The sequence below is a fragment of the Coturnix japonica genome, chromosome 1 (assembly GCF_001577835.2).
Source record: "Coturnix japonica isolate 7356 chromosome 1, Coturnix japonica 2.1, whole genome shotgun sequence".
NCBI classification, from domain to species: domain Eukaryota; kingdom Metazoa; phylum Chordata; class Aves; order Galliformes; family Phasianidae; genus Coturnix; species Coturnix japonica.
The window spans coordinates 122,831,034-122,858,534 of record NC_029516.1 but is presented as its reverse complement, the minus strand read 5'-3'; the positions used below and the strand labels follow the sequence as shown (position 1 = coordinate 122,858,534).

Below are 27,501 nucleotides of genomic sequence, written 5' to 3'. Positions count from 1 at the left end.
TTTTGTTTTTTACATAAATTACCAAAGGAGCTAACTGAAAGCCTGCAAACATGAAGAATAACTAATATAATTCAAGAAAACTACAGTATCTGTGGATCAGTCAGATGGAAAAGTCAGACAGAGGTCAATTGTGATTAATCCAATGAAACAGCAGAATTGAACATTCCTGATTTCTAAATCAGTATTATGATTCTGTTACACTACTGAAAAGTCATCTTATTTACAAACAGTTACAACAGTGTGTCTCAACACTGTTATTAAAAAAAAAAGTTATTAAAAACTGCACAAACAAATAAAGCTTGTGGTGTATCAGCAGTTAAAACAAGTGTTGGGAACCTCTGAACAAAATATCTCCCCCAGTTATGTTACTGTTTTTTAAAACACTGGTGATCACTAAAAGTTTAGGCCTGAAAACATGTTTTAAAAGGGTCTACATCCTTGTCTCTCTATTCCTAACATTTACATGTATAATGCTTTACCATAAACTTCCACAGATTTAATCTGTGACACTCTATGCTATTTTAGAGTAGGTTTACAAGATATGCTTAGCAATACTTGGGAATGTAAAAATAAGATAGAAAAAAGGGAAAGTGAACTGACACTTCCAATACAAGAAGGGCAGCATTTCAGGCTTTAAGTTTATCCTGTGTTTTCTCTTGTGCTAGGGAGTGAGTAGAGGTCTATATATACACACACTCCCTCCTTCTATTTTGCTACACTCTTTAATCTGAGACAAAACAACACAACAAACAACTCATAATACAAATAAAGCAAACAAACAGGATTTAAATGTTAATTTAATGGATAATTGCTGACTAACAATTTTGAGAAACGAGCTCAGAGAGGTAACAGGAAAGACTCAGTCTAGAAATACCAGTTCAAGTACAGACCAAGGACAAGAATAGTTACAGTTAACTCTCTGGAACACGCGAGCTAGGGGTTTTTTAGGAAGATAAAAGGAAACTTGTTAGAAAATAATATGTCTGTCAAACACAAACACAGCATTTATGAAAGAAAGCTATAAATAAGTTTGTAGTCCAAATTTTCTTGGCACACAGACCTTTGTAAACATTTACATTCTTAACATTTCAGCGCTGTTATTAGTTCAATGCCACCACTACAAGCAGTTTACTTACACGGCAGGATTAGGCATAACACATTGGATGTACTGCTTAAGAAAAATTGTAGCACATCTCTCTATACTGCAGTAAGGTCAGGATCTATGTTACTTTTATGCCACTTGAAGGTAGCATGCACAGAGGCAGCAATGTATCACGTAGTTAGAATCCAGTTTTGCTGTTCTGGGAACAGATTCTACAAGCAACTCATGTACAGGGCTTCATTTGTTTGTACTGTAGGAAAAACGAGGAAGACGACTACTCAAAAAACCCACTTTTGACAGATTAGGTGTGCCCAAGCTGTGTGCCAACACATAGCACATTGAATCCTGATAGAATTCTCAAGTTCCTGTTCTGTCATTACGAAACCAGGCTATGCTTCCACACTTGGCTGATCACGTACATGTATATTTATGGCCTTCCTTGTCTACACTAAGGTGTCTCCAAACCACAGTTTATCGGGCTTTCTGTATTTTAACTGCTACCTATCCCCTTATAGTTTTAAACAAAGATAGAGGAGGTTTAGGTGAGATATTAGGAGAAAGTTTTTCACACAGAGGGTGGTGACGCACTGGAACAGGTTGCCCAAGGAGGCTGTGGATGCCCCATCCCTGGAGGCATTCAAGGCCAGGCTGGATGTGGCTCTGGGCAGCCTGGTCTGGTGGCTGGCGACCCTGCACATAGCAGGGGGTTAAAACCAGATGATCATTGTGGTCCTTTTCAACCAGGGCTATTCTATTCTTCCACAATAAGTAAGCACACTCTTCTACTGTTGGCCAGGCCTTCTGCTAAGCTGTGCTGTAACCTGCAGCACTGACGACCACCCTGAGCAGAGACCTGGAACCACTGACACCAGCAGGAGGGAATTACACCAAAACACATCCCAAAGGGTGAGCACCTCAGCAGAGGTGCAGCCTGAACACACACAGCTCAGTTACCACAGGCAGGGCTCATTTCTACGTTTGAACTCTTTGACGCTGCCTTTCTGCTTCACTTCGGTGCTTCCAGAAGCCACACGAGAAACAAGTACAAAAGCCGGACTTGATGATCCTTACGGGTCCCTTCCAACTCGGGATGTTCTGATTCCACACACCTCACTAACCCCGGCAGGCACTGTGCAGCTGACGCACAGTTAACACACGGGGTCACCTCAGTAACGCTCGTGAAGAGAGTTAAAGAGCGACGTTCGCGCCTCCACACCACCACCGCTCAGCACCTGAGGCCCCGACCGGCCTCCCCCAGCCCCGCCCTCATCACAGCTCCCCCACTTCCAGCCAGAAGAGCCGGACACCCCCAAAACGCCCGCACAGCGCCCGCAGATCCCGACAACCCTTCCCCACCCCCTCCCCGCCCCCGCGGGAGCCGAGTGCTGCACAAAGGTCAGGTACCGGCCCCCCGGCGCCGGCCGCCCGTTACCTCCATGTTGGAGCCGGCTCGCCGCTGGCGCGGAGGGACAGCGGCAGCCCTGACAGCACCGCTACCCCCGCGCCGACACTTCCGCCTTCGTCATCCCCGCTCGCCCTAACGCTGCGCGCCCCCCTGCGGCTGACGGCTCCACAGCGACCGGCAACGGGGCCCGCCCCTGGCTATGGCCACTCCTTCCCCTCATGGCTCATGCTGGCCCTGAGTGGAACTTCATAACGAACCCTCAAGATCTGGCTTTCCACCACCTTTCTCCTTTCTCTCCTCAGAGGTCTCACAGAGCAACCAATGTAGGGGCTGCCTTTCTTCACTCACCTAAGTGGCTCTGAACTGGGGCTCTGATGGAGCTCCCCACTCCATCATATTTTTGACAGACAGGCCTGATCTCACCCTTCTCCCCTTCATTTTGTGCAATAGAACTTGTACAAAACAGACTTCTCTAAACAAATAAAACAGCTCTGACAGTCCTTCTTTCTCTTTCGGTCTTAATTCTTAATCAGATTATGAATAATATTATCTATCTCGAAGGAGTCGCTAGGATTATGCATATTGCATGCAGGTAATTTGGGACAAGATAAGTGAGAAAAACAAGAATAATTTATATGCCAGATGTATTCTATAATTTTATTATCTTTGTAAAGATAATTAGTTCTTTTTTTTTTTTTTTTTTTTTTTTTTTGAATATCATGTTTTTTTTTTTTTTTTTTTTTTTTTTTTTAATAGCATTGCTTATGTAAAACAAGATTGCTAGAAGCCTTATGAGACGTGTTGGGGCAGAGCATAATGAACTTTAGATCCTGCTTTCATTGGAGGGCCAAGTTCCACAGGCCTGTGTTTAGCCGTTGCACAAAGGCAGTGTATAAGCACTTGTTCACTAGCACTGGAATTATTAGACCTACAGGAATGTTCTGAAGAGTACAGAATGAGAAAATTACTATAATTTTGCACCTGAGGAATGCGTTTCTAACTTGCAAAGCTAATGCTTTAAATATTTGGCTCTGTGGAATCTGAATCTGCCTTTCCAGCCGGTTCTGTAGATCACAAACTTTCCTTCATGAACCACTTTACGGCAGACAGTATCCTTTCTTTAAGCTGCTTTTATGCTTCTCTACATACAAAATTAGTACAAAGAAAGGCAGGGTATGAATTTACGATACGTTAACTATTCATTCCTGCTTGGAAGCTTCATATATTCTCTCTAACCTGTGCAAATGAACTGTAAAATCTCTGGCTGAACATAGCCATGTTTATTCAGGTTTGGGGTTAGTAGGTTCCACTGTTGTAGAATCATACAGACTACAGGTACAGAGAAAACCTGAAGAAAATATTAAATGGGAGGCTGTTCTGAATGTTTGTATGTGTAAATGAGATGCAGGGGCAGTGCTGTCCTATGTTCATACTGCTTGTGTGTGAAGGGCTCTGTTAGCAATTAAAGAAGGGAGAGAGAGAAGAAATTGTTTATCTAACCAGTAATTCTGTTCTGAAACTGTAACAGAGAATGAGAGGTATAGAGGTCGGTGTTCTGTTACTAATCTGCAAAGCCCACCAAGCCTATTCAGACATCATCGTTAAACAAGGAAGCTGACATTGTGTTTGAGCACCGAGGGTTGGGTCTGGCTGTAGAACACCATTCCGCTGTTGACTGATCATGAAAACTCTTCTACCTGCATGCAGAAATAGAAGCAAATAGAGATCAGTGTGGGTTATTGGCGCAATAACAGGTCATTAGGAATCAGCAGGCCTCACTGTAAGAATTGTTCAGTCATTTAGTTTCCTTACTTTTCAGATGTCCAGCCTAAGACCATACCTACAGCTGCGTTACCCATACCAGAGCAAGGCCCCAGGTATCTTGCTTTTGACATTTTCCCAGTGTCTCCACAATCAGATTAGATGCCTATAATTCAGCTGTGAGCCATCACAGACTCTGAGCTCTCACTGCTTAAAAATACCAGCTGGCTCTGCAGCAGGTTATGCAGGATCCATTCTAGATACTGATGCACAACTGATTTGCCTCTTCAACATTAAGCATGGGACACTGCTGCACAACAGCATTCCCAGTGCACCTACACGATACCTAAGTCTGTGCTTGGTATGGAGGGCAGGCAGAGCCTGGTTATCCAGCCTAAGCCCATGGCTTCAGGCCTGACAGCACAGCTTGGCTTCATTCTATGAGTGGAATGAGTAAGGCTAGATTTCCTCAGAGAGCCTCTAGCTTCACCTGTAACCTACACTGAGCCAGGGCTCATGTGACTAATCAAGAGATGTGAGTGGAAGTCCAGGCTTAAAAAGCAATGTTATTGCACCTCTGTAAAATTCCAGAATTAATCATTAACCTTGCTGTAAAGATAAGGCTTCTTCTGAGCATGTTGACAAAATCTTTATAAAAAAATTATGCTATATACAGGCTAAGATATTCATATCCTCTATGGGTAGAACAAGTAGACTAAAAGCTACCCTCTGTCAATGGTCTGTTTCTTGACCAGATAAGCAGTAACTTTCAGTCCAAGCACAAAGCAGATAATCTGCAGTACAATTAATAGGAAGGAAAGCAGTGTTTCTATACCTCTGAATGGTAGCTAAGAAGGTAGAATAGCTCTTTCTCTGCCTCTCGCCTTAATTATTTTTTAAGCTTGGAGCTTCTTCCATTCTGGCTTTTAAATGGCGACCTTCCACATGGGGAAGTAAAATGGCTCTGCTAGTTTGTAAAGACAGTCAAGCTACAGGGAGATCATGACTACCCTGAAACTCATACAGCAGTTTCTAGTCAAACATGGTATCAAAGTGTGAATCTTCATTCATTCCAGTGGTAGGACTTGATTTGTTAGCTGTTAGCACAGAGCTGCAGAGCAGGCACATGTGAATAGCTAGCATCTATTAATGAACACTGGTTTTCATACGTTTGCCAGCTATCCTAACTCTGCAGGTACACTTTCTTAGAAGAGAAGCAGCACTGAAGAACTCGCATCCACTAAACTTATACAGGTCCTGTTTGAGCTTACATAGAAGAAGCTGTACCTGTGTAAGAAAGCCAGTAAAATCATGCTTCTAGGTACTTGGACAAAAATAAACCACCAAAATACCATCATTTCCAGGACCACTGGGGGATGCGTACAGCCTATAACTCCTTTCTCTAACTTTTCCTGTAACTACAGATACAGTCTTACTGAAAACAACTAGTTGTTGCCAGTAGTTTTACAAGGAATTAATTTCAATTCATAGCATATTACAAATGGGTTGTTCTGTCTCAACTCTGCTAGGTTAAGAGGGCTTAAAAGGAAAAAACATCCCATTTTTCCATCCCCCTGCCAGCTATGTTTTCTCATAAAATTTTGTGTTTCCATTTTTTAATATATTATATATATATATATTTATATATATAAAATAAGTGAGATAAGGATAGACAATTTTTACATACCCACATATCCAGTGCTTATTCCCTCCCCTCCCCCACACACACGCACTTTGTTTTTTCTTCCAAGATTGCTTTCTCTGGCCTGCATTACTTTTTATTTGCTTTTCAGAGCAGCTGAATTCCAGTTAATTGAAGATTTACCTAAGGAAGAGAAACCTGTATGACACAAGCCTCTGTGCCACCCTCACCCTGCAGCTGGTGCCTTCGGCGTTTTGTCCTTCTAATAAGCAGAGATTTCGAAAGAGGAGCAAATATGTCACCTGTGCAACCTCATATTATGTTACCTAGCTACTGAGTTAAACATATTTTCCATTTACTGATAGCTCTTATGACCCTGAATGAGGATTAGATTGACAAAGAGCTGACTCACGTGATTTCTTGGAGTGACCCAAGAGAACAGCAATATGTAAGAGAACAGGCAACACCTTTTCCTTGTACTGGTGATGGTGAAATAACAAGCTAAGTTTATCATGAACAAAAGCTGCAGAAGCCACTTAAACCTCCCCAGGCTCATATTTAGTTTTGCTGCAAGGAGCAGCAGCACCTCTGCCAGATGATTTTTATTTTTTATCAGGTAGTCCAGTTATCAGATACATCCTTTATATGCGAGCAGGAATCCTCACTGACCTAAAGGTCTCCCAATGCCTACGTTTGCATCTGTGTAACAAATGCCTACTTTCTTTGTTTCCAAATTTGATGTTTGTGCCCTTTAAGGAACTATGTTTAATGTAGATATTTGGATAAATCTCCAGCCTGAAAGGGTCTGTGCATGCTGGCAGTTGCTGATGTTTTAGATACCTGGAACCTCCTCATGCTGAAGAGAAAATTACTATAGCAAGCATTTTGTGTTGGGCTATAGAGTCCAAGATGGCATTTTCCTCCAGCTGCTTCAGTGTATATTGTTTACCTTCAGACATTCAAGCTGCAAATCCAGTTAAACAGGAACTCTTCAGGGGCTTTTAGTGTGTGGAAGCAGTTTAAATGTTGAAGTGCATTGATTGGTAACAGTTGTCTCTGATTAAAGGGGCCATGGTTTATATTAATTAATTTCGTACCAACTGAAGAAATGGCTATAGTTCTGATGCTGACACTAACGCATTGTTTGATAATACTGAGCGAACCTTATTGCAACTGAAGTTTCTAATTTGGCTGTTTTTGGATTTAGTCAACAAGGGAAGAGCAGAGAAAAAGGAGTAAGTGATAATGTGAGAAGTCTGATGGGCACATTTATAAAAGTGGAGAAAGGGCAAATATTTTCATCACTGACTCTTGACCTGCTTCATACCAACTTTCAGAATTTTCTCCATTTTTTTTCAGAAGTTGGTGCCATTCATTTCAATAAGGCAACAATGGCAAAAGCTTCTTCTCCTGATCCAGAAGTGTCCACAGCCTTCATAACTGGATTGAAGATGAGTACCTCCCTATAGCCCTGTAACAAATTTCATCAGGTAATGGGTATTTGATGATTTTGGAAATGCTGCTTTCATCTCAGTAGCATTTACGATGCCCAGCTTAACACAAGAAAAAAAAAAAAAAGAAATGATTCTACTTTGTGCACTTCTCTTGCCTTGTTTATTCTTGACCAACATTTAAAATTTATTATTGTTATTATTTATTGATTAATATTTATACAGTGTGGGAATAACATGTAATAATGCCCACAGCTTGTGCAATCTTCCAACACCTTCTTTTTCCTGTTGGTTTCATGATTTCTGATTTGAAACTGCAGTTTATCAAAGAGAAAAACCCGAAATACCTGAAATAATGTAGTTAATGATGAAAGTTACCGTGGAAGGGTTGAATGGCAAATATTCAGGGAGAGAGTATTTTCTCCGAGGAAGCAAATCTATATTTCCATGCAGTTTGAACAATCTTGTCGTAATGAAGAATCGTTAGTGTGTGAAAGAAAGATTTTGAAAGGCATTTTGTGAAGGAAAAGCAAAACATGGAAAATAGAAAATGCTAAAGAATAACTCCCATTGCTAACAATCACAATTCCGTGCGAAAAACTAGAGAGGTATCAGCCATTTTCTTCCTATAATCCTCATCGAATTTCTTATTCAGTGCCACAGTGAAATAATTCTTCCAGTCCCCGACAGATCCTATGAAAAAAAATTAAAAATAATAACTTACCATTTTTTCTCAAAGCCCATTAACCATGACTTACTAAAGAACTATATCTGAATATAGTTATTATTTCAAGTCAGAATGAGACTAAATGCCAGTAATAAACCTTGGTACCTTTTCTCATGAATGGGGAAACTGAGTGATCCATTATTCCCTCAAAATCCCTAGTGTAGTTTGTCATGGGATTGTCTTTCATGATCTCAAATGAGGTGTTATATACGATCTTGTTGAGAACCTGGTCGTCTAAATCCTTCTCCAGAAACTTCAGAATCTTCTGAATTTCTCTCTTTGGATTCTGTAGAGAGAAGAAAGTAGGGCAAGAAACAGTGCCAAAAATAAAGCAAGGAAATTGCAGTTGTTATTGAGGTGAAAAGTCAGGTTGTCTGGAGATTTAAAGGTACAGATGACATAATAGGCATCTGTTGATTGTGGATAATATCTACCAAACTTCCAGATTTCAAACAGAGCTCACACATTCTGGCTTTACCTCCTTCATATCTTCATAGAAGAGGTAGAGAATACGGTGCTTGTCTTTTGCCTTCCACCATCCTTTGACGTGGTCATACCAGGAACCCCAGAGCACTGAAAAAGGAGTAACAGCAGCATCAGTTATAAATACCTGGTCTTATCTTGAAGTATCTGTGACTCTGACATTTCCTCCATAATCAGTGTTTATGTATTTCCCTGGTTTTTAAGCCAGTTTTGAATGACTTTCAGTTTGCCCTGCATGGTGCTGGACTATATGGACAACAAAGGTCCCTTTTTACATATATTATTATATGTTCCTGTTGAACTATTTGGTATGCCATCAGAAGAGCCTATTTCTCTCCTGTAAGTACCAAGTTGACTGGCTTTGACATGCGTTGTTTTGTTCTAAACAACTGCACCTGTACAGAAGGCGTGCAAGCAGAGACGTCCAAACATAAGACACAAAGTCTTAATTAGGCACAAGACTTCCCTGCTGGTCCAGACAGTGCTGTTTCTGGGCCTACATACTTGCAAAAATGGGCCTACAGAAACTTTACTGAACTCTGTCATCCACGTGAACGGGTTTTATTTCTTTTAGAAAAAGGAAGAGGAAGAATCTTTTTTTGTCTTTTAGAAGAGGAAGTCTTTTAGAAGAGGAAGAATCAGTTTTTGGGGTTGCCTGTCCTTTGCTAGATAATTGGCTTTGTTCAGATGCCTGATTTTTTGACTGTTGATTTTAGGCAAAAGGACTCCCCTAGCTCAAATTCATGCTGCACAAATAATACATAAATAAACTTTACTCTTTTATGTGTCATTCTAGAATACAGCCATTGAGCTGCTGTATCTTCCCAGATGGCTTCTAAGCAGGTTTCTTTTAACCTCACAGAGAAAATTCTAAAATCATCACATATGATTTTGAATGATAATGACGAGTAGCATTGTTATTTTTTCTCTCTCAAAATATGCGTGTAAAGATGTACTTCATCTTTTAGGTACTATACAAACCTCTGAATGAAGAAAAATTACTAGGAAGACACTTTTAGTGGATATTCCTCCACAGAGTGTCAGCATTGAATTTTGAAACAGATATTCAGCTATCGGGTACTTTTAAATGAACAAAATCTCTTCAACAACTGATTGCAGCTCATCACCTTCTCCGCTCATGAATTTCTCCGTGAACTCCTCGATGGATCCTGGGTCAGGCAATACTTTATTCATTCTGTGGAAATGGTAGTATGACACCAGGTTGTCTTTTGCATTTCTTGCCACATAGATGATCTTTGTTTGATGTGAAAATGAGAGAGAAAGAGAGAGAGAGAAAATACAAGCTTAAGCGTGCTCCTATGGATATTGGTCTTATCCTGGTGTTTTCTCTTGGAGCCTGAGTTACAATGGCTGAAGAGATTTTGCTTGGAAACTGCCATTCTCTGACATCCATCTCAGACACTCAGCCATCACTTCTCTAGTTTCATACAGACTTTGAGCAATAGCTGGGGAGATCTTTAGTTTCCATGAAGATTCTGAATACCACATTCAGTCTGCTTTTATTACTTTCTTTCCATGTGAAGTAGAGAGAATCCTACCTCTACAGCCTTACCTTGCAGTTTTGTTGCCAGAAGGAGGGAGGAACCAGCTGCACAGGGAGATGAGTTTTTATGGTCCGTGGAGAAGGCATAGCTTCAGCTAACTTCAGGCCTGCAGAATGACTTTTTATGAGAACTGACCTGCTCTGTAAGTTCTGCTGGTGCTTCTTTGCTATCGATATTTTGAAGGTGACTTTTTAGAAGGCCACATAATAATGACAATTAATCTCCAAAGCAACAAAACAGAACATAGACAACATCACATAAGCACCTTCTGTGCTTCTGAAGGAATTTTTCTGCATGTAATTTTACTTACATTTTGGGTACATCTGCAGCTGACTTAGGTACTGTGGAGTATGACACACAGCTTTCAGAGGCACACCTTCAGTAGGGCCTGTGCCATGTCTGCCAGCCTTTTATCGGCTCGTGTAGCATTTGATGCTTAAAGTAAAACAACTGAACTGCACCACTGTGATTCTTGACGTGGCACACAGTGCAGTGGCAAAGAAAACCTGTGGCATCAGTTCTGGATGCTTGTTTTATTTCACTTCATTTAAAATACAAATCTATTTATGTGATATTCACCTGAATATGCGAGATGTGAAGAACCTGGGATGTACCACTCAAGGAAAGGATGGCGTTTGTAAGTACTGGCACGTCTACACTTCTCAACATCTCCATTTTGTTGAATCATATCCACTATCTCCTGTGTCCACGTAGTACCTGAAAATGTCAGTGCTTAGATGTTTCCCCAGTGGAGAGCTGAGAGTCTCTTCTGCTAGGGAACTGAAAGCTGGAAGGATGGAATCTGGGTCAAAAGAGGAAGGAACAGCACAGAGTGTGATAGAAAAAAACAGAAAGAGAGGATAATGGAGGAAAAATGCATAATAAGGAATAAAAAGGTGATTCTGAAAGCACAGTTTCAGGGATTCTGTTTTTGACAGGTTTTTTCTTTCTAACAGAAACACCCTTCACTGGCATTCTGAGATAAATGGACATAATACAGTTTGGAGACTGTATTATTTGAAAAGAAGAAACTCCCATATCCCAACTTCCACCTTTTCACAGCTATTCAACAATTTCAATTTTTGTTTTCACCCTGGATTTGAATGAAAAAAAAAAAAAAGAAAAGAAAAGAAAAGAAAAGAAATAGAATGAAAAAAAGAAATATGTGTAGTTTCAGTGAATAAAAACTTAATACATTTTGACAATGTAAAAAAGTTGCAGTATTTTCAGTGTTCCCATGTGAAATGCTGTAATGAAGCTCAGTACAATATTTTATTTAATCTGCCTGAACAAATGCAACATCCCTTCCCCAGGGAGGTGGTTGAGTCACTGTCCCTGGATGTGTTTAAGAGCCATTTGGATGCGGTGCTCAGAGATATGATTTAGCAGAGTAAGTTAGGGTACTAAGGTTAGGCTGCAGCTGGACTTGATGATCTTTGAGGTCTATTCCAACATGAGTAATTCTACGATTCTGTGATTCCATGAGAGATACAGAATTGTGTCTCTCATGTGCCTCTTTTCCCTTGTAGCTGTGATCATGAGGTTAACTACATCTCTTCCCAGATACTTTGGCTAGAAAAAGCTAAGGGATGACCTGGAAAATGATACAGGTAGGAAATTCAGCCAGCAACACAATACTTGAACTGTGCAGACCTGGCAGATTCAATATAATGTCAAATGTATACTTAATTTTATTTATTTTCAATTCAATGGTTGAGATATTTTAATCTAGGCAGACTAAAATAACATCCTTTTAGTTAAAGAAGACTAGAAATAAGTTAAAAATTCAGCAAAATCTTTTTTCTATCTTCAAAAATAAATATTTTTTTGTAATAATATATATATATATTTTTTTTTTCTGCAGGAAACAATGCTTAAAAATCCTTGCTAATTTTTTATGATCATCAAATGATACTGAGTCTGTTCCCAAATCCCGTGAACTGTATGTATTTTTGTTCATCCAGTGTAGGTATTGGAAGTTTGTTACTTGTTGCTTTCCTGTATAATAAGTATAAAGGATCTAATCAGGAGGAGAAATAGTAATGAGTTAAATGTCCAATAAATGAATTTGGTTATTTCTTTAAGAAAAGTAACCTGTCTCCAGTTAAGTTTTCTGCACTGGTTTATGCCAAGTTAATCACCAAATGGACATGTTGAATTCTAGTATGAATACAATTCATACTTGCATGGTTTCTGTAATTTCTCAACAAACTGATTTTTACTAGACTTTGTTAAATAACCATCTGCTGCTGGAAAAGATCTATGGCACATTAGAGTCTATGTGTATACTCTAAATCAGAGGAGGTGTGTGAGCAATTAGACTTTGACCATTTGAACTTCAGTAGTAATAGTCTGTAACTTCTGCCAAAGGAATCAAAAGTTGCTCACCACAGCTAACAGAGCTTCATGTCATTAAAATGTAAGTCAGTTTTGGGATTAAATAAATATCAGTCAAAACAGAAAAACAGAATTCTCAATTCCAATAGTGAGCACTACCCCAAACTTTTCTATTTCCTATGCATACAAACCTGCTTTTGCATATGTTGCAATGAGCAGATCATCAGGTCTGGCTTTGAAGTTCCACACTTGATCCCATATGGTGCATATTGGTTTTGTGACAGGAATACCTTGCACTTCACCAATTTCAGGTCGGAGCATGTCATCTTCCAGACTCAAATTTTTCATTTTATCCTGGGCCATTTTGTCCTACATGAGAAATGAAAGGCTTGGAAATTGATGTATTTGCCAAATTGACTCACCCAACCCCAAAGTCCCTTTCTGTACCCTCTAATTTACTTGCCTGCATTTCAACCTATCTGAGTCCATATTTAGGCTCCTTAAAGCTGGATGTAATTTGAATAAATGTTCCTCTTGGTAACTCTCAGCATCTTTAACAACCATTCCATTTACTCAGATACAAAAAGAGATTTAAAAAACCCCATACATTATTTTCATCTGTAGATATTTTAGAGAACATATGTAAAACACTGACTGTGTGCCCTTTGAAAGGCAAGAAAAAGTAATCAGGGCTGTGATTCAGAAGAGCCTAAAAGCTCCCACTGAAGTCAGCACATAGAACCCAACCCTTTGTTCTGAAAGAAAATAAACACTCTCCTGATAACACCCTTCAGGCCTGATACTCACGATAAATAAGCACAGAACTCGTCTGGTCTGTCTTTTGGTCCTGCAGGTTTTCACTTTTAGTGTTTTTGACTGAACACTGGGTGTTGTTGCCAATAAATATCCTGAAACTGATAGATGATTAACTAAAGGCTGTTACACATTAATTATTTAATCAACTGAATTATTGAATCTGCTGCCCATCCTACAGCTTTGCAAAAAGTAGTTACAGAATTCTGTATTCCTCTTGAGGGATATTCTAGCCATAAAATTCAGAGTTCCAGAATCTGATTGGTGGAAATTTCTGCTTAGGGGGAGGCTACGGAAATAACCTCAATTACAAATATGAGTTAGAAAGCATAAAATACAGATTTTAATTTCAACAGCAAGCACTGCCAAAATATTTCCTTTTTGTTTCCATGTTCACTCAACACCTGTTTTAACACAGATTCTGTTGAACAGAGCAAGAAGTTGGTTGGTGACTGAGCTCTGACCCTAGAACTTAAAAAAAAAAAAAGAAGAGAAAGAAACTTACAAGAGAAGTTTTCATGCTTGAATTTCTTCCATCGTAGATCACATCAGTTGCAGTGTAACTGCTCGGATCTCCAGACAGATGTAGAATGAAAGCTTGGGTGGAGTTTTTATCCGTCCTACGAGTGTGATGAGAGCAAAGAGGAAATACAGCAGCAGCCAACAGCTGAAGAGTTTTTTCTGGCTTGGTTAATGAACTCCTTTTTAACCCTGTCATGGTTACTTTGAACTTTCATCGAAAGTATGATTCTTTGCTGAAACAGCCTCAGATGCTGGCCACCACCTCCAGAAAGACAATTTTAACTTGTCTATATTGTTGTCAATCATCATGAAATGATGCATTTTCTTTCTAATTTTTAATCTAAGTTGCCAGAACGGTTTGTTTGCTGTTAACACCTAAGATCAACGGGACTGAATAAACTGGTTTCATTTTCATGGTATTTGGCACAATGCTCATTTAACAGAAGTCACTTCTCAACTAGTATGAAACTGCAAGTTTTAGGATCCCTGCACATGAGGTATCGTTCCTTTCTAAAATCTAAGTTTCTGCCTATCTTTTCATGAGGTTCTGGGAGAGATAATGATATGCCCTACATGAGTCACAAACAGCATATTAACACTGTCTGACAAATTGGGATAATGACAATATGTTATCTAGTTCTCAAATATTGAAGTCAGATGTTTGAATGCATCAGATAAGCTTATTTTCCTGAGGCAAGTCATTGTTCACTTCAGCTGAACTTAAGAAAGTTTGGATGGATTGTAGACATAAGCAAAATGATTATGATACAGCGCTGATATGAGGCCCTGCTTCTATTTTCCATTGAAGGTATGCAATCACTCTGCATCCTCCTAACTCCTGTTTGGTTATCCTTTGGATGGCCTGGCAAGATTTGTATCTGAAATAGCTTTCTTTCTGTTTCTATTTTAAAAGATATTTCACGCATCCAAATCAAATGAGGACGTGGCCATCCTTGCACAATCCAACCCTTTTATGGAGGGCTAATCAGCATTCTACTCCTTGATCCACAAGCAGTTTACTTTTCCGAGAAATTTTACAGGTTATGTGCTATCTTAGTAATGTGGGCTTTCATACAAAGCCCAACAGAGCTGACACAAGCTGTTCAAGATAACTGATACAGAATCACAGAATCGTAGGAGTTAGAAGGGACCTCCTGAGATCATTGAGTCCAGCCCCTCTGCCAAAGCTGTTTCCCTACACCACGTCGCACAGGTAGGCGTCCAGTCCGGTCTTGAATATCTCCAGAGAAGGAAACTACACAACATTCAATCTCACTGTCCATAAATATGTTAAATAGCACTGGCCACAATGCTACCTCCTGACAAATACCATTTGTCAGTGGTTCCTACATGGACATCAAGCCATTGATTGTTAGTGTAACAATCCAGCCAGTTCCTCATCTATGGAGTGGCCCATCCACCAGATCTGTATCTCTGCAGTTTAGAGACAAGGATGTCATGCAGGGCAGTGTTAAATGCTTTATACAAGTTCAGGTAGCGTCATAGAATCGTAGAATCACCAAGGTTGGAAAAGACCTCTAAGATCATCCAGTCCAACTATCACCAATATTTCCCACTAAGTCATGTCTCTCAGGACATCTAGAAGTTTCTTGAACACCTCCAGGGATGATGATTCCACCACCTCCCTGAGCAGCCTGTGCCAGTGCCAGGCCACTCTCTTGGAGGATAAGTATTTTCTAATGGCCAACCTGAATCTTCTCTGGTACAACTTGAGGCCATTCCCTCTAGCCCTATTTCTAGTTACATGGGAGAAGAGGCTGACTCCCACCTCACCACAGCTGCCTTTCAGCATGTTGTAGAGAGTGATAAGGTCATATCTGAGCCTCCTCTTCTCCAGACTAAAAAAGCTCAGATCCCCCATCTGCTTCTCATAAGGCTTGTGTTTTGTTGCTCTTCTCTAGGTGGGGGGGGGGGGGGGAGCGGTGGACAAGGATCTGGGAGGGGACAGAAACAGGATTGCTGATCTGAATGGGCCTAAGGGATATTCCATACCATATGACATCATATGAATAAAGTATAAATCTGAGGGAGGTTGGCCAGTGGGACAGCTGCTGCTCAGGGACTGTCAGGGCATTGGTTGACGGGCAGTGAGAAATTGCTTTGTGTATCACTTGTTTTGCAAAAAATATGTATATGTCATTAGTGTTGCTATTATTTATCTCTTCCTTTTCTGCCTTAGTAAACAGTTCTTATCTCAACCAGTTCTCTCTCCAACCCTCTGGGAGTGGGGAGTGAGGTGAAAGGCTGTGTGGTGTTTAGCTGCTTGCTGGTGAAGCTGACTTATTCAATGTAAGGTTATACAAAGGCTCCTAGTACAGGAGGGCACATGGCAAAGCTATGCGGGTGAAATTTAAAACATAATAAAAAAAAGGGGAAGATGAGTACAGGGCTGTGCAAACCGAATGAGGCAAGTAGGGCAGTTGTGCAAATGTGGGACAGTAAGGGAAAGAGAGGAAGAATGTGATGAACTTTCCAATGCAAGTCATAGTATGGAGCTCGTGAGTTCCCACTGGGGATCTGGAATTGGCAGCATTCTCTGTACAATTTCAGGAAAGCTTTCCAAAGTATTGAGAAATAAACAAAGAAACAAACAAAAAAACTTCCTGGTTGGCTTTCGGACAAACTACTTCATTATTTTCTGTCTCTGGCACAATGGTTTTGTTCGGAAGGATGACTGCACCAGAACAAGCAAACAGAACAAACAGAATATACAGTTAAGGTCTAATGCCTCTTTTTCTGTTTCTCACATTCTTCTTTCATGGCTATCACTCTTGTGTTTTGTAATCCTGCTCTTTTCCTCTCTGTGGAAGACCATGTGAATTCTGCTCTTCTTTCTCACACCTGTATCTGAGGGCTCATTTGTTAGTTTGAAATGGCGTTTGTGCCTTTTCTAGTTATGCAGCTATCTCGGTCATGAAGTAATCTCGAAAGTAAATCAGCTGAATTTGCTGCCTGAACAAAGAAAAGCCCAAGAGCTCCTTATCAAGTGGTTCTCCTTTATTGCAGCTGTGAATCTGAGGCCTGTGAACAGCATACTGTGCCAGATAAGCTCAAATCAGGTCAAAAATCTTTACCTGCAGCTTTAAAACTGCTTTCAAAGTAAGCAATGGGTGATAGATTCATCCTGCAGTGGAGCAGGGAGCTGAGAGGGAGAAAAAGATGGACCAGGGATAGTGTTTCTATATTAGGATCATGGATGGCTTTACTAGGCCATGCCAAAAAGACACCAGGCCCTGTCTGTGAAGAGCTTCTTCCAGGTTTTCCTTGGCCTCTTCCAGAGTGCAAACTGCTGGCAGATGTTACCTCTGTTAAGCATGCTGGATTTATTATCTTATTTTAGCCTGGCTAAGAGTGCTCAGATCTTTATCTTGGAATGAAAAGCTGCAGGCTGTTGATCAGAAATGGTAACAACGGGATGCTGCAGGGTGGTGCAAGTAATCATGAATGATGGATATGTTGGGCTGTCTTTGGAATTATTCTTGCCATAATGGCATTGTGAATGAGGTTGGGGCAGTTCACATTAGTTTTTGTAGTCACGAGGCTTTCAGGAAGCCTAGAAATCTGTGTCTAATTACATGTATGGGAATCTCTCCCTTGATTCTTGGTAAAATTTTCTTTTCAGCACATGGAACAGCCACGTGGATATTCAGAAACACAACTACACAGCACAGCCAGTTTCCTTCAGTACATGCTCACGGAGCTCGGCTGCCTCCACTTCTCCTCGGGCTGAGGATTCACCTTCCTTTTGGCACACTGTCACCGGAGTTGTTTCAGGGATAATGGGACATTTTCTTACATTCTTATTTCCAGTAGCATAGAGTTAAAACAGTTTCTTCTAATTTTAGCTGAGTGTGAACTGAAAAGCAGAAATTTATTGCCTGGAGGCCCATATCTATTTGACTGACCTATGACCCCATTAGTACATGCTGCTACTATACTTTATGGCATTCCACACCTGTATTGTGCTGCTCTTGACATCAGCATCACTTAATATGAGCAGAGACATTTGTATGTTAATGACCAGAATATCTGAAGAAGTTAAGTAGATGATTAAAGATATTGCTAGTTTTGTTAGCTCTCCAGAGGTTGAGTCCATGATAATTTTTGCTGTTCTTCCAGTGAAATCTCCTTTAAAATCTCTTTTTCTCCTATTAAATCCAACAGTTGTGGTATAGGTTTTGTAGACTGAAAAACAAAAAAGTAATGGAAGAGGGAATATCTGTAAAAATAAATATGTTTCTATCTGAAGCTTTTATTTTATTAATCATTGGTAGAACTAATGATCTTATTGAAGCAGAAGGAGCAGAATTCATTGTAGACAATTCTTTGACTTGATTGCTGGAAATAGATTCTCTTTCATTAAATAATGGAACACCCTATTATTTCTGTAGTAGCTCTTTTAACCATACTGTCCTTGCAGAGAGTGTTTTGGGGAGCATATGGATATAAGGAAGGAGCATATGAAGGAGTGCAGGTAACTCAACAACTCACTGAGTGTATTATATCAGATTTTAAAAACATCTGAAAGCAGACGTGTCTTGGATAAGAAATCATTTCAGACTATGGGCATGAATAATTCTCAAACAATTTAAAGACAATGAGGGCTCCTTTTGTTCTATTTTTTAATGCAGGATTTGAATCCTTTGCATTTTAAATTTAACCAGGAATCACAATAGAACTTTGAAATCATGTTAGAAAAAAGAAAGAAGTTGTTTTCTGTTATTTATAGTGCCACACTTGAGGTGGGATGAAGACTGCAAATCCTGCATTAGTATCCAGAAATATAAGGAGGTTTTCAATATGATATTCATCAGGGCTTTTTTCCCCCCTAAATTTATCAGTCTACGTGATATAGAAAATTATGTCATAAAAACAAAAAAGGAAAAAAAAAATGTGTTTACATAAAACCCTGGTCTCCCTCTGCTGGACAATACACAGACTTTATTCCAGGAATATTAAAATCACTTTAATAATGGTACATACTGAAATCTATAGATGTGCAGCTCTCTTAGTCATCCGTAAACATGCACACTCTGGCAAAACAATAGAACTGGCTGCACAAGCCAATTTTCAGTTTCAGGCTTTTGGAATTTTAAAGCTGATTGCTCCTTCCCCACATCTCATTGACTGAATAAAATGGACCTGACTGAAGTTGGTGAGCAGTTTCAGGCAATTAAATCTTTTGGTGTTATGGAACTTGGCCAGAGATAAACACCGATATAAGGAGATGAAATGAAACTGATGGGAGTGGCTGATGTGCAGAAGGACTTTGGCAGGCTGGAGAGGTGAGTTGATAGGAATATCATGAAGCTAAACAAGGAGAAGTGCATGGTCTTGTACATGGGCAATAAAAACCCCAAGCACTATTGCACACCGGGGGCCGCCCAGCTGGAAAGCTGCTCTGCAGGGAAGGACCTGGGAGTCCTGATGAACACTAAATGGGACATGAGACAGCACTGTGCGGTTATCACAAAGATCAATGGTATTCTTGGCTGCATTAGGCAAAGTCTTGCCAGAAGGTGATCCTTCCTCTCTGCTCAACACTGGTGAGGCCACACCTGAAGTGCTACGTCTGGTTCTGGGCCCACCAGTACAGACCTGGACATATTGGAGAGAATCCACTGAAGTACCACTAAGATAATTTGGGAGTGTAGCCCCTCTTCTGTGCAGAGAGGCTGAGAGAGCTCAGACAGTTTAGCCTGGAGAAGAGGAGGCTCAGGAGGTTCTCACTCATGTACAAATATGTGGAGGAAGGGTGCACAGAAGACACAGCCAGGCTGTTTTCAGTGGTACCCAGTGCCAGGACTAGTGACCATGGACACAAACTGGAACACAGGAGGCTCCATCTGAACACCAGGAGCACTTCTGCACTGTGTGGGTGATGGAGCACTGGCACAGGCTGCCCAGAAGCTGTGGGGTTTCCTCCTTGGGGATCTCCAGCAGCCACCTGGCAGTGGCCCTGGGCACCCTGCTCTGGGTGGCCTTGCTGGAGAGGGGGTGGGCATGGGGGATCCAGAGGGGCCTTTCTACCTTAGCCATCCTGTGTTTTTGTGCTCCGTGCCCTGTCATAGACACCTGACCCATGTGGTAACAAGAACAATATAGTAGATATTTGTAAAACTTGAAACTGTACCACCAATCTTGTAATGCTTGTTTAATGGAAGTCTGGGTTTCAACTGCATGTGGCTGAGATAATCATTATGCTTATGTAATAGCAAAACAATTGCTAAGGGAAATTTTAATTGTAAACATGAGATGAAAAGTATTTGATTGAGCAAAGCATTTAATCTGAGTACATAAGTGCAGTCTGCATCAATAAGGCACTTATGCTCCATTACCATCACTCTGAAGAAATTTCTTTAAGTATTCCTCTCTCCAGCAGACTTTCCTGTTAGTGAAGGTGTCAATGTCTGTGGTTTATATAATTCTGCCCAAGCCCTTCACTGTACTGGGTCACAGTCCAATTAGATAACCTTATTGTCATGAGCATGCATAGTCAGGTGATAAATTTGAATTGGACTCCTATAGCTTTTTCAAATAACTTTAGCAAGAAAATATGCGTATGAGATGCTGCACCTTCATCCTGTCAGAGGCAGTACTTGCTTTTGGCATTGCTTCTGGAAATTACTTTGTAGAAATAGAAGGTCAGGTAGTTACCATGCAAGATAACACATTGACAGTTGTAAATGAGGTTTGCTCTAGAGACACAGGAGGAAAACATAAACTAGTAATAAATAGTTCCAGACTTTGGTGCCATTTTATGTATGAAATGAAGGAATTTACTCCCAAACATTACTTAGCATGTTAATATCTGATTCCCAGTTGCCTACAGTCAGTACTCTGCTAACAAGGTCAGTATGAGCAATATTAATGCGGGCAGCACTACTTGATATAAATGGATAGAAACATGTTCACATGTCTTAGGCTGGAACATCAACACAGTCATTTCTTCGAGCAAAGTCCAAATTATATAACATGGGAGCACTACTCAGCTTTAGGTGCCCAACACAGCTGTATCTTTGTCTCTTCCCAGAGGAAATCCAGAATTTGTGCCAGATGTTGTGGGAGTCTGGTGTGCCAAGACCCCACTTCTGCTGTGATGAGCAACCAGAAGTGAAGACAGATGGAGCCCAAGAACAAATTTATACAAAGAGCTTATGGATCACAAGTGAAGAGTGTGTGTCCAATTTCCAGGCTGCAGGCGTACATGGCTTGATGAGCTAGTGCTAACTGAGCAGTTATAGTCATTTTCCTCAGAGCAGTGCTAAGTGGAAAAGCCATTTATTTTCTCCAGCCTTTCCTGTCAACCTGTCCTGCAACTGCTCAATAAGAGTAGGAGAAATACTTTTTAAAATACACACTCAAAAATAATGTAAATTCATGTTTATCACCAGATTTCATTCAGTTTTAAAGCTGGTTCAGGGCTTCTAATTCTTCTAAACAGAATAAGGTGTCACGTATCTCATTTATGGACCTAAATATGGGCTGTATACCACACTAATAGCTGGGGATTCCTTTAGTAAATGTCTTAATGAACTGCTGTGAAAATGTTTCCGTTCAAGCCAAATATCTGCTAATATCTCTTCCTAAGGTTTCAATTTGACCAATAATTGAAGTTGCTCTTAAATCTCTTGAAATACCCCTGTATCTTCTGTACTCTTTTACACAGGATGTGATTGAGACAATGTAGGTTCACTACTTTGGGTTTGCTATACAGAGGTACCTTGTGGCCAATGGCAGCTACAGCTTCCCCTGAGGCTGCATGAAACTTGGTCAGAGAAAAACAAAACCAGACTTGTGCAAAGGTAGCCATTTTTGCAATTATTTCCTGAGAAGAACTTCATTATAGTTGAAGCCTGGAGATTGAAAATATAATTGTTGGCTCTGCTTGTGGTCTAGCAGGATGCTCAAGTGCTATCTTGAGCAACTTTAGGCACTAAAACCTCTTGACCTTCCATCTGGAACAATTACATGAAGTTCTGCATAGGAGGCACATTTGCTACTCAGGCTGGGGCTTCGTTGCATGAGGACTGCCATTCCCAGTTCAGAAGACATTTGCTTATCCAACCAAGTTATAACTCCAGTTTTCTTTTCACGAACATCTGTTCAGAGACTGTGAGGTCTCCCTGGATGTGAGGCATTAGAAAGTTGCAGTAGCTAATTTCCTATCTGAAATTCTGCAAGCCCAATGACATTACTTACTCTCTCTGGCGCTGCTTGTTTCTGAGAGATCCTGATATGACTATTGCATAAAGTGAAGAAAGGAATCAGGATACTGCAAAAAAGAAATAATTGAACATGGTATAAATTTTTGAGTACAGAAGGTCTGTGTGTTACAGTTCTTGGTTAGGCAGCAGAAAGAATATTGTGTGAAATACCTGAACAGTGAGAAAAAGTTTCTAATAATGTTATAAAAATTACTCTCTTGGCAGTGGCTGTCTTTATGTATAGTTGTAAAGAGACCTTACTTAGATAAACACAGTGCAGTGTTGGAAAGCAAAGCTGTTAAAAAAATTAGCAGGTTTTCTTATGAGTATAAAATTAAATTATTGCCACCAACACTTTATCAGAAACGTTCAGCAACAGTATAAAATCTAATACTCTCAGTAAGTAAAAAAGCATTATTTTTACTTGCCAGTGTTTTCTAATGTGGGAAGTCTTTGCCCAAGCACCTTCACATCCTCTACAGCTTCTCTGCTGTGACACTGGTGAGACTGACAGAGGTGAGAATGTTTAAGTGAAAAATGTGTACCCTCCCTTTTATAATATTTCTTCAGGTTATCTTGCCTTACTGATGAAATCTACACAGTGTAATGGATGTGTTCCTCCTCTCATTTGGGCACTCTTTCAGAGACCATGATATTCAAATCAACAGAATTATACTGGTATAAATAGTATAACATATAACATAAATATAACATATGACATATAACTAACTTGGAGGAGAGCAGCTGGTTTAGGATTCATAGAATCCATTGATATTACCATATATACTTATCTGCCCATAAGCTAACACATCAGTTAACCAGTTTCCTTCAGTCAGCTGACCAAAACCACCAGACAGCAGCCTTCACATTCTGAGAACAATTGACACCATTCTGAAATGAGTGATATTTCAGTCTTACACAGCAGACTCATGCTTTAAGATTTAACTTTGAGGCTTAGAATGTGTATTAGTTTTTCGCTTTAGGTATAAAAGCAGAAATAACAAAATCTTGAGGTGCTGAAGGCTCTATTTATAAGCTGGCAGCCAGAAGGGCCTTCAAAGTGCTCACATCACCAGCGTGTGGGTGCATTTCTTCTGTTCTAGTGTTACTCTTGTGTAGTAGAAAAGCTGTTAGAAAAACCTTTACTGAACATCTGGTTTGTGCCTGTCAAGACTGACAGGTTGTCTTCTTACAATGGAGTACTGCAGTGGAGTGCTAAATATGCAGTTATTCTTCTTGATGCTGGCTGCAAAGTGCTTTAAGATAAGTGATACAATTTCATCTAACAAATCATTCTCCTTCAGATTCTAATTTTTGTGAGTATTCACATTAAAAGAACTGACACATCAAGGAAAATAAGATACAACTTACATAATGTTAGATGTTGCAATGAGACATCTACTAGGGCCTACTATGACCGAGCTTCACGCAGATTGTTTGTATTAAGTGATTCAGACATGTTGGGCAGAACTTCCTCCATATTTTAGTAGCAACTGTTTGCCAGATGTTTTCTCCCTTTGTGCTTGTAAAACTACACATGCATGACAGCAGTCTTAGATACAGCTGGGCAGCCATGGTGGACTGCTGCCTCTCTTTATCGGTAACTGTGGCAGCTAAAACAAACAGATTCCTAGTCCAGGCACCCTTTCAATTTTCTGGAGTTAGGCAAACTAGGTCCAGACTGTAATATGCCTTCCGATAAAATAGATTCAGAACTGTGAAGAGAACCTGCTTTGGCAGGGGGGTTGGACTCGATGATCTCTGGTGGTCCCTTCCAACCCCTATGATTCCATGATTCTGTGATTCTGTGTATTTTAAATGCTCTCACTCACAAATCCGCATATGAGGCATAATGATCTGTGTACAAAGAATATGTAGCAATAGTACTCTAATATTTGTAGTCTAACTGAATGTTGAGTAGCAGATAAAAAAGAAAAGCTCCATAATTAGTCTCATTTCTAAAGAGCGTGACTAGTACTGCTTCCATAATCCTGTAGAGCAATGTATCCATTTATTTACTAGAAGAGCTTGGCTGCATTGGTAGAGTTTTCCAAAACATTGTAATGTGTTAGCCTTTAAAAGATCTTAGAAGTATCTGAAAATTCTGCACTGAACAAATACTGTTGGGCAGTGCTTAACAGCATGTCTGCTAGTGGAGAGTCGACTAGAAACAGTGAAGAGACTGAAATCAAACATTTTAAAGAGTGATGTCCTTATTATAACTGTCTGAATTTTAAAGGACCATGCAATTACGACCATCAGTTGAATACATTTCCTTTTACACTTCGAGAGAATTCCTCCTCTTGTGATAAACAGAAGCCCTGATAAAGGATGAATGCGCCTCCTGTTTGTAGTACTTTGGGTCATATGTGCTATTCAGCAGTATAATTAAATTATTGTTGTATTCCTGTACCGTATGTGAGGACAGCTTCTAATGTTATTTATTTTTGTTTGCTTTAATGGAGATGTTTCCTCTATAGAACATCCAAGAGATAGCAAAACCTACCTAAAGAGATGCGTGAATTATTTAAGGATAATATACTAGATAAGGAATTTTTAATGTCAAAGAAATATTTTGAATGCACTGCCTGCATTCACCAGACTCACTTTTGCATGCACTGAATATGGAAGCTGTCAAACGTGTTGAAATTCTGACATTTTTCTAAGTTAAGTACTTTTTTTTTGTCAGTCCAGTTTGGTTTCTGAGTCCTGCATTCTTGCTTCACTGAGCAAAAGATGATGCTATGTTTGGCTTAGTTCGTTTTGAAGTCTCCAGCGGTCGTAACCCAGAAACCTGAGTGACACAGGGCCATCAATCAACACAGGGAGACTCTTGTCTAAGCTTTGAATTCTTGGAGCTATCTTTGCATACGATGTTCACAGTGCAACTTGTGGAATACCAATCATTTTTTATAATGTGATAATGGAGCTCTGAGATTTGAATTTCTGCCCACGTCTCCAGATTCTGAACATTTAGCTGGTGGGTGACCTACTTGACAGCACTTTTTCCACAGCCACGGAGTTTGGCATGTAAGAATGAATGTCTCTAAACATTGTTGAGATGTATTTAAAAGGCACTGCATTTAACCAGTGAGACATGACCAGTCCTTTGGTGGCTTAACAGTCACACTCTAAAGGTGTGATTCAGATTTAAAATGAATGTTACTAAGTGGTAGTTAAAAGCAAATTAAAATAGTGATAGAGCCTTCTTACTGTTTCTGTGTATCTATGCTCATTTCCAGATTTTACATTACTGTCTTTTGTACCTTTCCCAGAGATTTTCTAAGGCAACTGAAGGAAAACGCAATCTCTTGGCTCACATAAACCATTTTAAAATGCTGACCTAAGCAGTACAGTTAATGCTGCTCTACTCCAAAAACTAGACGAAGAGTTTGCCAACACACTTAGCTATGATTTATTCCATCAGAAGTTTGCACCATGTGATCTCCAACAATTATGGGGAAAGACATTTGAGATGGCAGTAGAAATTTTGTCAAGGATTCAGCAGGGAAATTAAGTGGTTGATTCAATAGTTTTGGAAATCCCATGATATTTGATTTCACTGATTTTCCTAACAATGTTCATTTTTTTCCTTTCATGCATAGCCCAAATGAGAGTTTTAATTATGCTTCCATTGTAAACAGTCTACTAAACATGATCAGTGAGCTTGCCTTATTGTTATAAAGCGCTCATGTTTTTAAACCACAGTCAAATCTCTGTGCAACTGTGGCTTCTCCTTCATCTTCTTTGTAATCACCTGCACAGCTTTTCAGCAGTGCTTATTGCATTCTATTAATCCTTTAAGCTTTGTAATGAACCAGAACATTCTGGGAGTAGTTTACATAGATTTCCTGTCACTCCCTAGTGCCGGTAGGCACTTTCAAATCTGGCATCTTCTGCTGGCTCCAGGTTATTCTGTGGTTGGGGGGGTAGGGGGTGGGGGTGTTGGGGTGGGAGCTCTACAGCACCTGGCTATTGCTGGGATGCAAAGATGGCCTAATGTGAGGTCAGTGTAGAATAAAGGTGATGTGGATTTAGTTGCCCAAGCATAGAAATCTAATCACTTTGGACACTGTCATCTGACCACCATCTGCCTCTGAATTGCCTCTGAAGCAAATGATATCTTTTATTTAACTGTTGATTTTGGCAGGGCAACCAGTTGCAAATCTGCTCCTGAGGGACTGTTAGTCAGGACAGTCTAAATCAAAGCCAGGATCCAAGCTAATATCTGGGATTGCCTGAAGATGGAAGCCAGTCCTTTAGCAGATACAAGCCTGCACCCATGAGTTATACTCAGGGATTACCATGCAAAGAAGCTGGGTCTGCTGCACCCTTGTAATCTTCACCTGTCCTTGATCTTGCCTCCATTACAGCCACAGACCTGGCAAGACTGGGCTAGGAAGTACAACAGGTTTGTGTTCTCTCCTTGGATGGTCACTCTAAGGCCCATCCAATCTGATTGTTCCACAGCACATGACCAGAGATAGTTTAGCACCCTCTTCAGTTCATGAACATTAAAATTAAGGCACTACATTCTGTAAAAAGCTTTAGAACATCCAAAACAGGAGACATTACTTTCAAAGCAGCCCTCGTACTTGCGGAGCTCAAAATATAAACTAAAGGAAGGGTGATCTAGATTAGATGTCAGGGAGTAGTTTTTTACAGAGAAAATTGTCAGGAGGTGAAACAGGCTGCCCAGAGATGTTGTGGATGTTCCATCCCTGGAGATGCTGGACCTTGCTGATCCTTGAGGTCCCTTCCAACCCAAGTTATTCTGTGATTCTATGATTCTATGATCCTATGATATACATAAATGTTTGCACATGTATGTGTATGCTGTGATCTTCACTTAGCGTGCTCAGTGCACGTCCACGTACTCTAATTGTAAAATCTGATTTTAGTATTATCTCCCTCATCAGGAAGCCCTCTTACTGCTCTCTCTCTGTCACACAACAACAGCAGCAAATCATAGCTGCAATCGTGTTTTCCAAGGCTGAGACTTTTTCCAACAAGGAAGACAGGCTCCCCAAAGCTACCTATTCATGCTTACGTTCCTGTTCAGCTCTTACAGGAACAGTGCAAATATCCTCACTAGCATGGTGCTGCTTTTCATGCCCTGTTACAACATTCTCAAAATCCAATTTTCTATGTTTATGCCCATGCTTCTTTCCTTCTTAATGAACTCTGAAATCACTGATGGGTGAGGCTGAAAGAACTGATGTAGGATCCTAACTATGAAATGAAAGCTTCCAGTACCACAAACAGCAGTGCTCACCCAGAATATGACACTGTTGGTGGGGAGCTCCAGTGAATGTGGGCCTAATTACACCTGGGACACGTTACTTGCTCCTTATCTCTCTCACTTGGTAGTTTACAATGGCAGCTGTTGCCACTTGTCAGGTCTTAAATCAACCAAGTGAAATCCGTTTCATTTTAGAAGTGCCATTTTTCTTTTGTTTGTTTAT

The 27,501-nt window shown here is 40.2% G+C and overlaps 2 protein-coding genes across 3 annotated transcripts in view; both read right to left on the bottom strand.

Annotated features, from left to right (window-relative positions):
• GCC2 (GRIP and coiled-coil domain containing 2) overlaps window positions 1-2,959 on the bottom strand; it is a 28,717-nt gene extending 25,758 nt beyond the window's left edge. Inside the window, exon 1 of the mRNA XM_015849669.2 lies at window positions 2,535-2,959. Within this exon, the coding sequence (XP_015705155.1) occupies window positions 2,535-2,540 (6 nt within the window). The 5' untranslated portion in view covers window positions 2,541-2,959. The remainder of the gene's footprint in view (window positions 1-2,534) is intronic.
• Window positions 2,960-7,498: 4,539 nt separating this feature from the next.
• On the bottom strand, window positions 7,499-13,920 carry SULT1C4 (sulfotransferase family 1C member 4). 2 transcript variants are annotated; one of them, XM_015849761.2, is made up of 9 exons: window positions 13,792-13,910; window positions 13,281-13,387; window positions 12,665-12,842; window positions 10,716-10,853; window positions 10,145-10,242; window positions 9,699-9,825; window positions 8,567-8,661; window positions 8,194-8,374; window positions 7,499-8,054 (listed from the first exon to the last, which is right to left on the bottom strand). In XM_015849761.2, exons 3-9 carry the CDS (start codon window positions 12,834-12,836, stop codon window positions 7,942-7,944), a joined length of 924 nt encoding a protein of 307 aa, XP_015705247.1. In that variant the 5' UTR covers window positions 12,837-12,842; window positions 13,281-13,387; window positions 13,792-13,910; the 3' UTR covers window positions 7,499-7,941. The 2 variants fall into 2 exon arrangements, with proteins under 2 accessions (XP_015705247.1, XP_015705239.2); XM_015849753.2 differs by lacking the exon at window positions 13,281-13,387 and having other exon boundaries at window positions 13,792-13,920.
• Between the last annotated feature and the right edge of the window lie 13,581 nt (window positions 13,921-27,501).

Excerpts from the sequence above, each read along its gene's own strand:
- SULT1C4 (XM_015849753.2), bottom strand. Across the intron at positions 10,854-12,664 it reads TGCAACATATGCAAAAGCAG|GTACTACGTGGACACAGGAG; the intron begins GTTTGTATGCAT and ends TGACATTTTCAG. Across the intron at positions 10,243-10,715 it reads TTCACATCTCGCATATTCAG|GCCTGAAGTTAGCTGAAGCT; the intron begins GTGAATATCACA and ends GTCATTCTGCAG.